This window comes from Mauremys reevesii, linkage group 8 (assembly GCF_016161935.1).
Source record: "Mauremys reevesii isolate NIE-2019 linkage group 8, ASM1616193v1, whole genome shotgun sequence".
NCBI classification, from domain to species: Eukaryota; Metazoa; Chordata; order Testudines; family Geoemydidae; genus Mauremys; species Mauremys reevesii.
Genome location: NC_052630.1, coordinates 52,674,613 through 52,689,499, shown reverse-complemented (window position 1 = coordinate 52,689,499; position 14,887 = coordinate 52,674,613). Strand labels below are relative to the sequence as shown.

The following is a 14,887-nucleotide window of genomic DNA, read 5'->3' as shown; positions in this document are numbered from 1 at the left end:
TGTGAGATCTAGAGGCTTTGAAAGGTGTTTCAGGGGTTAGGTGCCCAGTTCCAAGGAACTCAATGGGAGTTGGGGCATCTAACTTCCTTTCCCTTCTTTCAAAAATCTCAGGCTCAATTTCTCTGTGCCTCGGGTTCCCCATCGGTAATAGGGGGCAGCTAATAGACACCTACTTCACAGCAGTATGGTGAGGCTTAGGAATGTGGGAATGACCAGATTTGGGAAAACAAGTTGTCCATCTAGTCTGTTATCCTGTCTCTGATAGTGGTCGGCACCAAAGGTACTTCAGAAGATGGTGCTCAGTTCACTAGTCTTATGATGCTCTTGGCGATCCTTGCATGAAAAGTGCTACAGGGAGGGTGTATAGTATTACGGCTCGTCTCCAGTCCATGGTTGGAAGAAACTTTGATTTAAACTAGTGGCACAGAAGAAAAGACAGGAGACATCAGCTGCTAAAGAACTTTCCATATTTATTTCACAGAGCTTTTTGTTTGGACCATACACATCTCATGCCAACGCACAGGAGGCATAATACAAAGAAATGCACCAGGTTCTGTGTTGCTTTCCAAAGACACATGGCAATAAGTAAGTTTTTAATGATTTTTTTTCCCAGGAAACAAGACTTCACTTTTGGAACTGTACAAAATTTACACTGCAATGGGCGGCTGTGGTGGACCAGGGAGGAGGGATCGTCGAGCTGTGGAAAAGAGCCTGGGGAGCCATACTATGGTAGAAACTGCATTTAAAAAAAAAATACAAGCAGCTTCCGTGCTACAGGATCCACGATGCTATGTTTGTCCTGGATGTGTCTTCCGCAGACAGAGCAGGTGTCTGTGAGCATGAACCTTTGGGGGAAGGCCTGAGGAGCGCTGAGAGCTCATGGTCCCAGGCGAGGCTCACTGCAGGAAGCTAGCTCATTCACCAGCAACTAGCACAGAGGGTGGCCAACGTGGAGGTGCTGCCAGGCAGACTGGTGGCGGGGTTGCTGAGTTCTGTTTTTCCCTCAGTCGCTGTGTCAGTGTGGTTGGAGCAACTCCTGCAGAGGTAACCAACCAGCAAATCCGAGCGAGAGGGAGCATGCGCGGCTGAGATGCTTTTCATTTAGCTTTCAGCATGCCCAGAGCCCTTTGACAGCAGGCAGTAAACCACAGCCCATTTCTGCTTCACTCAATTCTTCAGCCCACCGGTTCCAGCTTTTAAAGTGCAATGTTTAAACATGAGCATCTTCCCCCCACCCATCCACACCTGCCTCCACGATGCTAGAGCAATGAGTTCCATGCTGCTCCAGGTAGAGGCTAACAGCAGGCACGCGTTTGCCTGGTGGAGAGCGAAGACCTGTGACAATGGGATGCCCTACATTAGAGCAGCATACACTTCAGGGGGCCACTAAGGGGAGAGACAGATTACTATGTGCTTAGTCAATGCAGTTTCTGGTTGGGGGGCAGGGGTCATTTATACCAGGCTTTAATCCTTCTTACAGGCCTCAGCCAAATTCCAGTGACTGGAGCCTGGAGGAAGAAGTTCTGGTGCACAGGGAGTTCTCTGGGATACATTTGCTGGTGACCTTATGGTGTAAATTGCAGGGGCAGCTGGCCGCAAGCCGCTTGAGTGGCTCAGGGTGGAAGCTACGCTCATCTGGCACTCTGGGCACACACTACAAGGGGCCGCACTTGCCTAGGGGGCATCTGGATCAGAGCTTTGGTGCCTAAAACAAAGACTAGAGAGGTAGGATCGGATTTCCAAAAGTGCCTTAGGAGCACAGGGTCTATGGAAAGGCAGTGGGATCTGTGCTTGACTGAACCTTGGGCCTTTTGAAAATCCATCCATAGATCTTTATGGAAAAGTCCTATAGGATTCAATAGAACATGACACCCTTTGGCCATGGTAGGGTTTGAACCATCCTTTAGAACTTGTACACCTGCACTAAAAGCTACAGGAGGGTTTAAAAAATATCAGCTTTCAAGATAATCTCATTTTTTATTAGAGTCTACAGCATCTTAGAATCATTTCTATTGAGCCCTGGAGGAAAGAGGAGGCATCAGAAAATCCACTAATGAGAGCATCAGGGTATGGGTGCACCACAACTAAAAGTGTGATTGACGCAAAGGGAGCTTTCATCTAGCTGGTGTAGGGAACAGTGGTAGTGAGGACATGGCGGGGTGGGCTCCGGCCTGGGGGAGCTGTCCCAGTACAAGCCCACCAGGGACCTTGGGTACATACCTGGGTTGCCAGCCCATGCCAGGGTCCATGCCACTGGGTCTTTATTGCTATTGTTACCCTCACTAACTGGATGAAAACGAGCCTGGCTTATCTCCCTTCTGACGTAAGTGTAGCGCATACAAACGCATTAATGTCGCACTAACCCCTCCATGCCTAAGCTCAAATCTAGCCCTTCCCAAAGTACGCACGGCTCCCATTGACTTCAGGGACTGTTGTATCCCCGGCTCAATTTGACCCACAAAGAGTACCAAATTGGCATGTTATGCGCCTCTTTCTGACACACCCCTACACATAGCTTTCAGCACCTTTTGAACCACTACAGAATTCAAGCCATGTTACAGCCGTATGCAGTACAAGGCTACATAGGCAGGCTGAGAGTTTTCAAAGCCATTTAGTGGGAGAAGACACCATGTACCATTAACAGAGGGTGGTTAAAGTCACTAGACAGAGCTGAACATCTCAGCCACATTATTTCCTTATATTTCTATGTTCTGGGCTGGAGCTGCTACATGCATAAAGCGTCTCAACTCCCTGTTGTTCGCTGGCATTGTCCACTACTTGTACACAGTTCTCTATTTGCACGTTTTATTGCTTGTAATACAGTTAAAGTAAAATCTTTCCTTTTCCTATTTTGATCTAACCTATTTGGCATAAATGGTTCCCTTCTCTTCCCTGGAGCCATTTCTGCTCACTAACGACATGGCTTTTTTGTTTCCTTTTCTTTTTTGTTTTTTTTTATTCACCAGCATCGTGAGTGATCCCAGCCCAGCTTTGCTTAGTCAATTGTGGGTGTGTAGCCTCCAGAGAGAGGACAGAACACTGGTGGTTTGGGGAAGCCCCGGCTTTTGTGTTTTAAATTCATTCCTGCCAAGTTAAAAAGGTAAAACTGTAATAATGCATCCCAAGCACTCCTGTTCCACCACTGATAGATCATTGTCGAAACACCTCAGTTCAATGCTCCTTTTAACAGAGATAAATCTGGGGATGTCTCAGTACCCCTTCTCCCCAAAAAAACTAATTGTAAAGAAATTGCAATGAATAAACATTGTATCTGCCTCGTTCCTTAAGAGAGATGAGGAAACCGTTTTGAATGTGAACCTGTTCAGAAAATTCACGGTGAAAATGGCACCAGCTCACTCAACAGATCTGAGCATGCTTGGGCATTAGGTCCTGACTGCTTATTGGTTCATGGTGAAGAATGCTTGATTCCTGTTTAGAACAGCGGAGCTGGGAGAGGGAGCTGGATTCCTAAGGCATCACCAGCTCCCTTCAGCCCACAGGATCATTGTTATAGAAGAGGCAGGAAAAGCCCAGCTCTGTGGTGACACGCACTGGTGGGAGGTAGGTTGAATGTGCAACGCTGGCTTTTGATGCCAACTGAGCAAATCTCATGTGGAAGCCCCAGAAAGAGCGAGAGAGTCTAGTTCAGAGGTGATGCATACGTTAGGTTCCCATTCAGTTGTGTGGCCCAAGCCAGCCTCCACTGAAGTCAATAAGCATCTTTTTCTTGACTTCAATGGAAATTGGGTTAGGTGCTTAGAATCCTTTAGACCTGCTTGCACACAAATTAATGCTGTCAGGGAGTCTGAGCGGGAGGAACCCAAATGCTAAGGAGCCAGAGAAAGGTATTAGATGGGATATGTGAAAGAAGGGGACGGGGTGTTGTAACATACTCACATATACAGCTTCTGCCAGCTGCTTTTCTAGCTACCCTCTGCCCCTCTCCTACCCCTTTGCTGTAGTGAGTGTCCCGTCGTCATAGCTGCAGCAGGGGCTGTGGGACAGGAGACGGCCCTCAGAGAGCTGGTCACAGGGCTTTGAGTCTTAGCGCAGATCTTCCCAGCCGGTGGGCTGCTGTACCCTGTGCACCAGACAACAGTCCCGCAAGGGACCATACACCAGCTGGGGATAAGCAGAGTGCAGAATGCTCCAGCTGTGCACCTGAAATGCCCCCACTACCCCAGAGCCAGGAATGTCAGCTCTGCATCAGCTAAAAACCCCTCTATGCCAGGGAATTCAAAGCCAGGCAGATCCAGCTGCTCTGGCAGCAAAAAGCAATCTGACTCTGGATAGGGCCCCTCCTGCTGCCATTTTTAGCGTAATTTTCCTGTCTCTAAGGCCCTTGGGAACACAGACACTATGTTTGGCTAAAGATATTTGATCCAAAGGTGAGTCCGGCTCCCCCTTGGCTGTTAGACATGGTTTGGCTAGGCCACCTTTTGGCTCCACCCAAGAGGATTGATTTGAGACTTGAGGCTATGCTGCGAGTGGACCGAAAGCTGACCCCATGGTGGACCAGGTGACTTCGCATTGCTGCTGCCGGGCGAGCCCTTTGCGAGCACCACAGGTGACATACCACAGGCGCAACCCCCGGCAGCGAACAAGAGCCATACAATCAGAAGAGTTCATCCACTCTCCAAATCAGCCAGCAGGCTGGGAAACCCCTGCCAGGGCTCTCCTGCCACCAGGCGCTGCATTTGCAAGGTGCACAGCAGGTGTGTGAGTGAAACTGCAGGGCATGCTTCAAAGCTCAGGTGACAGGGGCCACTTGGAAGGGGTGCTCAGTGTGAGGCAGATGATCTATGAGATCCAGCAAAGCTGGTGAGGGCTGGCCATATGTTGGGTAGAGAAGGGAAGATCCAGCTGGCCCCTGGAACCTCCAAGCATTATTATTAACCGTTCATAGGTGCTAGGTGCTGTACAGATGGAGAGAAAGACACAGCCCCTGCCCTGAAGAGCTTACAATCTAATACCACACCATGCTGTACCAATAAAGACCTTTCCTCTTGACCTATGTCAGTGTCTCCAATGAGTCCAGCCTACCCAGCTGGCCCCAGACAGGATGCTTGAGGAGAAATGGGGACAAAATCATCTTCATCCACAATAAAAGCTCCGTATGTGGAGAAATCCCAGGAGAGGAAGCGTCACTGAGCAGCTTTGACCCTGTCGTGGTGCACATGTGTGTTCGGGATTGGGCTGCTCAGCCACAGCTCGCCTAGTGGAAAGAGGACGAGTCCTTCCAGCTGCTCTAATGCCGCAGGCTGGGGGGAAGAGGAGACCTGTGGCTTTTGCCGCTGCATGTGTTTTTGCAAGAGCCTACCAGAGTGTGAGAAGATTTCCAGATGGGCCTGGAGCTAAGTGTGCAGCCCCTCTCGGGTTAGCTTCTCCCTTGCAGCGTCTCCTATTTGACATTCAGCATCTCCATCCTCTAGCAAAGAGCACTGTACCACCCACAGCGCCAGCTGCATGTAGAACATCCGTGCACTCTCCTGCAGCACTGAGACAAACGCAGCTTGGGGGTCACTTCCTGGTGACATGAACCCGAGGGATAAAACCCCTGTGGTGCCATGGGCAGAACCAGTTCCACCCTTCAGCTGAACTGAAGGCTTCTGAACAAAACAGTCGGGGTGGAGCTAATGGCTATAAATTAATGGAGCAGTCCCATTCCCCAGGAAGCAGGATAATAATCTAATGGGACTAGGCACCCGTCTTCTCTTGCACTAAAATCAACAGTTTACTGTGTTTATGTCTCTATCACAGATATCTTGGCAGCGTGGAGTCACATTGAAAACCCAGTAGCTAAAAATACCCCTTGAAAACAGAAGATGGCTTTGCTGTCTCTTTTTCACAGCAGGCTCATCCAAAGGAATCACGCACTAGGTGGCTTGGTTGTTTTGAGAGCCATCTTCAGCCTCACCACCATTTGGCTTTATTGATTGTCTTTCCATTACACTTTCTCACTATTTGACTTGCTGTCTGATCAGTGGGCGGCCGAGGGGCTTTATCTGTGAGGGAGCACATGGCCTTCTACTAAAAGCAAGAAAGTATCAGTTTATGCACCAGCTGGGTGGAAAATGACCATCAGGGGATGTCTTGAATTATCTCCCATGGACAAATTCCAGCCGACCTTACTCAAGGGCCTCAGAATGAAATCACTTAGGGATTGTCTGCACTGGGAAAACGTATTGTGTTATAATGTGTTAGCTCCGATAGTGCAGCAGTGTGGTGTGGCACCAGGCTGGGAGTCAGGAGCCCTGCATTCTAATGGTGGCTCTGCTAGCCTCCTGGCCTGGGGCACATCCCATCACCTCTCTGTTTCCCCTCCCACACATGAGCTGTCTTGCCTAGTTAGACTGAGAGCTCACTGGGACAGGGACTGTCTGTATAGTACCTGGCACAATGGGACCTCTGGGCCCTACTGTAATATAAACATTAATGATGTAAAACATGTTAGCACTCAGTGTGGACAAGGAATGTTGGAGTTAGATTCATATCAGCTGATAAAGTTCATTTCCAGAGTACGATTAGTCATTACCACTGACATGATTTTGAACACTGCAGTTATTGCGGGGTTAACACATTCTAACACAAGGTGTTGTCCTGTGTAGAATCTCACCCTTATGCAGAGGGGCCAGTACAAAGTCTTTGCACCACTTAGCCTTATACTGAGGGCTTAAGTGGCACATAGCCCTTGTGCTGGCCCATTGCACATGGGTAACTTTCACCCATGGTACCTGTCTATTGACCCAATGCTTGCTGTAGGACTGCTCCTTGGCCTGATATCCATTCAACCACATTCCTGTACTTTTTTATCCAAACAGCCAATGTTAATATTCAGCGGGGACGGGAGGAAAATCACATTTTTATACTGAAAAAAATCTTGATAACTTTTCTCCCCCAGGGTTGTCATTATTTACTCTGCCCTTTCGGGTCAGACCCCTGCCCTTGGTAAAGGTATAGTGCTTGGTAAGCGTGGCCTGGCTTTGGAAACACTGCATTTCCTATCTATGAGGAAGGTCAGTTTAACTGCCCATGCACAGTCACTTCCTGATAAGAGCAAGGGTTTTGGAGGCATTTATAATTCGTTCAGCTCCAAGTAAGAGAGCGCCAACTGACCTGGAGTTCATAATAGCCAAGATCTGCTGAGCCAGCCAACATGTGCTTCAAAAGCACTCAACCGCAAAGAGTCTTTGACCTGGAGAGAATCAATGAGTTTGTGTTTTACTATGAGCCTGAAAACCTAGAATCAAATACTTTATGCCAGTGTTCAGAAGGGTGTCTCCTGCCCTCCCACTCCCCAAGTGAAAAGGGAAAAAAACCACCACGCTATCATTTCACAGCCCTCCAGGAACCAGTGGTGGATTCCCATTGAAAATAATGGAAATTTTCCGGTACAATATGTCTGGGATTCTTGAAGGTCGCTTGTTGTCTCTTTTGCTAGTTTGAGCACACTTTCAGGCCAAAAGAACGAGTGGGATGGGGTGGGAAGCAGGAGATGCTTAAAAAGGAGGATGATCCATTTCATCAAGCCAAGAAGCAGGACTTGTTGGAAAGTCTGGATAGCCTACACTGCTTCCTGTAGAAATATCAGAGGTTGGTCCCCCAGCCATTGCTCTGAGTGTCTGGCTCACCCCCTGCCCTCCATGTGCTATAATTCCCAAATTAGTGTCCATTGTGTAATCCAGACCATTGAGCAATGGAGTATGGGCAGGAAGGGACGATATGGAAGATGGAGACTGAGGAATTCCATAGGGGCTTCCATCCCTCAAGTCCTGGTAAGATTGTCCTGTCCCATCCATGGAGAAGCTTCCGTTCATTAACTGTCCACTAGCAACATCCCCAACATTGCTGTAAATTCTATTGGTGTGGCCAAGCTCAGAGAGGATCTGATCTTCTGTGAATGAAAGAAGGAAGATTGGTTTATGAGTGTAAAACATTCTGTGGTCAGAGCCAAACACATCTCTTGAGTGACTTCACTGGAGTCAGTGGGGTTACACCAGGAATGATCTGGGCCAAAAGAGCACATACTCAAAGAAAACTGTCCCTCACTGAAGGCCAGTTGTATGGCATCCTGAGCCAGATTCTCACTTGACATGAGCTGGGGGAAGCTCTGTTGCAATAGAGTGATTCCAATTTACACCAGCTGCACATGTGCTCTCCCCACTCTGCTTAGTACTTAGCCAGAGTAAATAGTGCAACTAATTAAGAATACATTCTGAATGGTACCACAGCTTATTTCTACCCTTTTGCTAACCCCACACGCCTCCCTCTGTTCTTGTAGTGCCTTTTGTACAGCCGAACACAAGACAGGATTACTTTAAATCTTTTATTCTTCAGTCATATGAAAGCTGGTGGCACATAACGGCCTCTTTTGGGGAAGTTCTCTTGATTCTCGCCTGATGCATTCGCCCTCATAAAGGGCATCGTAAACTAATTATGGACCAGGCTTGATACACAGGCACTACAGACCAGTTTGGGAGCCATAGCTGGCTCTCATTAGACCATAAATAACCAAATAATTTCCAGTAGCTTGTATATTTGCTGCGATGATTCAAAGGGGCCATTTTTAAAAGTTAAACTATTGTTAAATGATTGCTTTAAAGTTATCCACTGAGCTGTGCCAGCCTGCAGGTGGCTGCTGGTGTGGGTCTGAGGGGAGTTTAACAACGTATTGAGGCAGGTGAGTTTCCAGCAGAGACTAGCCATTCATGCAGATATGAATCGCATTGCCAGGGACGTTAGCTCAGATACACTTTTCATGGGCTATCAATCCTCAGGCTTTAGGGGAGGGACTGATCATGAGCAGAGATGAGGAAAATATTTCCCTTCATAATATCCTGTTACACAGTGAGGTGCAGCCTAAGTTCGTTCCACCTTGCCCTGATGCATCCCCACACTAGAGGGACCATTGCTCTAGGCCAGCACAGCAGTTCTTTTTTGGGGAAGTTCCCCTGGGAGCTGCAGACCCTTTGCTGGAGCTCAGAATGGACACATCCTTAGTGAGTGCGTGTCAGTTCCTAGCTCCATTGCTAGAGGGGTTTCTGGCTGTGCATGATACAGGCCAATAATTAATCATTTTCCTCTAGTGCAGAAAGCCCCAAGGAGCCACCAGCCATGAGATCAACTCGTACATCTTCAGATGGGACATCAGTTTCAAGGATCATTCCCGTTTCTGGTGCAAGAGAAATCCAGGCATTCTTCTCAGTGTGGGATGCTGAGCTGTGCCTAAGCACAGGAAATCATCCCACTCTGCAGGAACCTCCTGGGGCCCACCCTTTGCTACAACCCATCTCTTCTCACCTTCACCGCCCCCCCCCCTCCAGCCTTCCTGCCCTACTCACCTCGGAAGCTCAGCTCACTGTCACTAACCCCACAGTCCTCCGCAGAGCTCTCCTTCTCGTGTTTGCTGCCCCCACGGGTCCTCTTCACGCTCTTGTAGAACTGGCCCCAGCGGTGCCGCCCAGCATCCTTCTTCAGCCGTTTTTCTTTGGCCCGCCTGTTTTGAAACCAGACCTGGAGAGAGACAGTCCCAGAAGGCACTGAAAGGAGCATGCACAGGGAGAAAAAGATTGGCCTGGACAGAAAAATTCAGGGCTGGCTCCGAACCTCCCCGAAGTTCAAGATGGTTCAGACCCAGGAGCCCAGCTCCCCTGCAGCTTAGGGCGCCAAGGCTGGTGGATTCAGAGCAGAACTTTGCCCTAGTCTGAGGGGTTCCAGGCTGGATACAGCGTATAGAAATGGGCCCAAGCCACAATGCCCAGATCCAGTTCTGCATCCAAACTTCCCCAAGGCTCAGACCCAGTATTCAGTGTTTCAGGCCCATAGAGTGGGTCAGATGCCTCCTGCCCCATGGCAGATCTCCTGGGGATATGCATCCAAACATGCAGTACCTGTTTTTTGCTGGCATTGCAAACTCACATCTAATTCACTGCTTGCTGCTAATAACCAGGGAGCTTTAACTCAGTGGTTCGGATCCTGTGCTATGATCAAGGTGGTGGACAGATGCATCCCCTGGGGCAGTGCACATGCTCAGCAGTCCAGCCACAGGCTGTCAGTCACAATATGGGGGCCTTACTGCTTATCCAGCTTTCTGGCCTGGCTTCCTTCCATGCTACCGTGGAATTCAGTGTGGGGGTCGTGCGCTGTCAGGGGAATGTGATGTGCACAGCTTGGTCGGGACAAGGAGGGAATGGAAAAATACTTCAACTGCAGCAGTCTCACCTGCACCACCCTCATGTCCAGCCCCGTCTCCGAGGACAGCTGCTCCCGCACGTGCCTGGCGGGTTTGGGGGAGTTTTTATAGGCATTTTTTAACGTCTCCAACTGTTTGGCTGTGATGGTGGTTCGTGGCCTCTTGGCTCCACCTTCTGAATCATCTGGAACAGAACAATTTCTTACCAGTATGGAACAGATAGCACAAAATAGAAGCTGGCCAATGACCAGCACAGAAGGAAAGTCAAAATCTAAAGCAAGATGCAGTTGATTTTAATTAGCCTTAGCTGTGGCCGGGAGGGGTAGGGGTGGGAGATAGGGGGCTTGCAAAATTCAGCCCTTGTTTTTCAGTGACTTTGTCTTGATAAAACGTGGCCTTCCAGGTCTCAGTGTGACGATGCTCCTCTTTCAACACGGAAAGCCTATCTAAGGTCCTTATCTGATCCCCGTGTCCCTAGTAGCTGAGTGCCATGCACTCTGTAATGTATTTACCCTCACCGCACCCCTGGGAAACAGGGCAGTGCTATTATTCCCATTGTACAGAGTGGGAACTGAGGCACGGATCCTCATAGGTATTTAGGTGCCTCACTCCCATGGATTTCCCTGAGGGTGAGGCACCTAAATACCTTTGAGGATCTGGGCCTAAGTGACTTGCCCACACAGGAAGTTTGTAGCACAGCAGGGAGCTGAACATGGGGCTGCTGAGTCCCTGTCTTGCATCCTAACCACCCGACCATCCTTCCTCTTGTAAGGATGGACCTGAGAACATTTTAATCCTTTTCCTTCCAATATAACAACCTTGCCTCATTTTAAAAGTTCCGTAGTCTACCAGCCAGATTTAAAAAAGGGGTCTCATTAACGAGTTAGGGCAACCCTTCAGCTGGAAAAAGTTCATTGCTCCCACACGTTAGGCACATATCTGGTGGTCATCGCCAGTGTGGACATAGATGGTGGAAGTGGTGCAGTTTTTCTATATCACATAATGTTTAAACGTTATTGGGCAACCAAACCAAAAAAAATCATAAAATCACAAAAAGGGCCATAACTTGAAGAAACATAGTCTAATTTTGACCGAAATTGGCAGAAAGCTTTTAAATACAACTGATCATGCAACTATGTCCTCAAACTAGTACTGTTTTGGAAATTTTGGGAAATATTTTGTCCCACGTGATATATTTTATGCATTTTCCTGTACTTTTTTGCCTTCAATTAAAGCAAAAGTCTGTGGTCACATGATAGTATTAGCTTTTTTCTACCGTCATTTCTATCTAAATATTTGTCATTATTTGTAGAAAAGCTTTCTGTCTGCTATTTTATGAATATTGGCTACTGTCCAATGATTCCTCCACTGACAACTGATGTTAACACAGTGCACCCCAGGATGAAATGTTTTCAGGATATGTTCCACTCTCTGGGCCAAGACTGGACCTGTGTCTTGAATGATGAAGCAATCTACTGCAAAGCACTGTTAATAATTAAATGGAGGAATCAAAACAGATTTGATGATGACCACCTTGAGAAGGGAGGCATGCATCATGTAGCAAATGTCATGTGTGATACAGGCAGTGTGATGCAGGAGAATGGGTTTGAAGACATCCTTGTGGAAGCCAGCATCTATGGTGTTTCAGCCATGCTCTAAGAGGGAAAGCATATAACCATGGCATTGGAATCCACAAACGTATGAATGAGGCGATGACTCACTTGAAGTGGGTAGCACTTGGCGAATCCGTGCACAATGGTGATTCTTCCAGAAGATGAGAAGTGACACATCTTGGAGGAAGCTCGAACGTGCACTGAAGCATTTGAAGATGTGGAGCAGGCTCACAGAGAAAACAGATTGGAAGCACAAAATGCTCTGGCAGGCTTGATGAACAGTGCCCAAGTATTGCACTGGCTCATGGATACTTCCGTTACCCAAGGAAAAAACTGTTCAGATACATTTCCATCCTGGAAAAACTACATTGCTCCTAATCACCGATGGATTACATAGTAGCAAAGAGAGGCAATAACAAGTCCATGGAGCTTGAGACATTTGCAGAGATGATCCCACTATGACAGTGTGGTCATATGAATTATGCCAGATGGGTTGTGTAAATGTAGCAGAAGCCAGATCTACTGGAGGAGAAGCCAGATACAGATTGTGTCCAAGCTGATAGGAAGCAGTGTACCAGACTGCCAGACTCTTCAGTGGGGTACTTACACTGTGACATGGCCATTGAGCAATCTCTGAACAAGGACTGTAGGAATCATCAGCGTCTTTGCACAATAGATAAGGCTCTGACCAAGGATTACCTGACTGCACATTTTAAGGCAGCTGTAACAGCTATGACAAAACAAAGGTGTGGAATGCCGCCTTTGATCTCCACAAAGAAGCAACCACAAAGCACATGGCTGCAGATGAAATTGCTGTCCAAGGCATTATGTTTTGTGACTGAAAGAATGACAAATCCTTTTAGCACTGAACCTGGAACAAGCCCACACAACAGTCACTTTTGAACGTTGCAACATCTACTGTGGGCCCACCTGAAAGTGCAGAAGGTTTGTGCATGATAAGAGAGACTGGCAAATGATAAATGAAGCCGTTCGTAACCAGGAGGCTGCAAAGAGGCAAGGGAGGACTCTTTGAGCCCATAGAAAGGCAAAATCTCAAATCATTTGGTAGTCTCAACAAAACAATCAAACAGAAGAAGAAGCAGTCAGCACAAGCGATAACTATTGATCGTCAGATATTCAGCAAGCTGACAGCTTTTTTGCCCAGTCCAGAGATGTTGCTATCCAGGGTTTGATGACACGTGAGCTGGCACCTCTCCCACTTTCCCTCTTCAACTTGGGTGGATCTCTAAGAAAGGCCCAAAAGAGGAACACACTGTCTTGGCTGGAGAAAAATCTGTCAGTGGTTGAGCTACCAGCATCTGATAAGCCAACGTCGGCTATTCTTGAACTCGGGATGCTTCTGCAGATGGTGTGCAATGATACTGCCAAGTGCAAAACAACTGGGGAGCTGTCTGATCAGCTGCTGCACTCTACCGTCGGACTGCAATGTCCATACACTGCTATTGTGGGTGACAGTTATGCAAATGAAGAATCAATCAGATCTGGTGAGAGAGCCCGCAGGGGGGATATCCAAATGCAACACATTCAGAGTCCCCACTGTGTTCACACCATTACCAAAGCAACGCTTGCAGATGATATCAAATTCAAAGAATAAATCTAACATTGCACGCTTTCTCCTCAGTGACTGGCTCATGAAGTGTGGACAGAGATTGTCATCGCACATGCAGTGAAAGCAGTGTCTGGCAACCATTCTGCAATACCAGAACTCAAGGAAGCAGATTCAGGCACGTTCTTGCATGTTGCTCATGCAAAGCAAACACTCGGAGCAAACGGGGTGCTGATATGGTGCTTGGACTCAAATGTTTCATCCATGTACCTAAAATATTGCTCTATTCTTGGGAGAGATTAATTTTTTCAAAACGGGGGTCAGCCAAAAGATGAGACTCATTCCCATGAATGGAGTGGCTGGAGCTGGGAGTAGACGTGTCTCAGATGCTGCCAAACATTCATACTGGCAGTGGTTGTGATGACTCTACTTCAGCTTTCAGTAGCATGGGGGAAAAGAGATGGCTGAAGGCAGCAGCTGAGCATCCAGAGCACTATGTGGTGAAGGAGTTTAGAGCTCTTCTCCCCACATCCCCCTGCCATCACCTCCCCAGGTAGCAGGACCATGGGGGAAGGGATGCTCTACAATGTGTCTCTCACACCCTCAACCCCCTGCTCTTGGGTGCGAGGCTGTGGTCTACTGATGGTGTCTATTCTGCATTCCCCACCCTGATCTCAATGCTTGTAGCATTCACAAAGCCAGCCCATTCTCAGCTCTCTTGGTCTTGGTGATGTGTCTGTGGTATGAACCAAGCATGCCCATTCTCACAACCCTTCTCATCCAGACTCAGGGCTACATGCCGGTGGCATGCCCATTCTCAGCTCCCTTACAGTCACAGTGCTGTTTGCCTGTAATATGGTATATTACACATACCTGGCAAGCAAAATAAAAGGCAAGAAGAGGTTCTTTAAATACATTAAGTGCAAGAGAAAGATGATTAACGTTAATGATAACCAGATATTCAAAACAATATTGACAACTGGGGGAAGGAACGCAAGCCAAAATAGGGAAAGAGCAGGTTAAAGAATGTGTAGATAGGTTAGATGTGTTCAAGTCAGCAGGGCCTGATGGAATTCATCTTAGGGTTCTTAAGGAACTAACTGAAGCAATCTGGGAGCAATTAGCAATTATCTTTGAAAATTCTTGGAGGATGGGAGAGGTCCCAGAAGACTGGGCAAACATAGTGCCTGTGACGGGTTGCATCAAAGAAACCCCCTTGGGGCTGCCAACTGATATGCCAAGACTACTACTGCCCCTGCTTTCCTGCCCTGCCTGCTTTGAGCCAGACCCGCTAGCCTCCTGCAAACCCAGACCCAGGGTCTGAACCACGTCCCCTAACAGCTGTAGGCTTAACTGAACGCAACTTACAGACGTGTTCTTGTCTTTAACTCTCAGATGTCCAACTCCCAATGGGGTCCAAACCCCAATCCGTTTTACCCTGTATAAAGCTTATACAAGGTAAACTCATAAATTGTTCGCCCTCTATAACACTGAGCGAGAGATATGCACAGCTGT

The 14,887-nt window shown here is 47.8% G+C and overlaps 1 protein-coding gene across 1 annotated transcript in view; it reads right to left on the bottom strand.

Moving 5' to 3' along the window:
• Positions 1–7,196: 7,196 nt before the first annotated feature.
• LHX4 (LIM homeobox 4) overlaps positions 7,197–14,887 on the bottom strand; it is a 73,481-nt gene continuing 65,790 nt past the window's right edge. The window contains exons 5-7 of the mRNA XM_039484754.1: positions 10,222–10,376; positions 9,342–9,513; positions 7,197–7,894 (exon numbers count right to left, since the gene is read on the bottom strand). Coding sequence (XP_039340688.1) covers positions 7,500–7,894; positions 9,342–9,513; positions 10,222–10,376 — 722 coding nt within the window. The 3' untranslated portion in view covers positions 7,197–7,499. The remainder of the gene's footprint in view (positions 7,895–9,341; positions 9,514–10,221; positions 10,377–14,887) is intronic.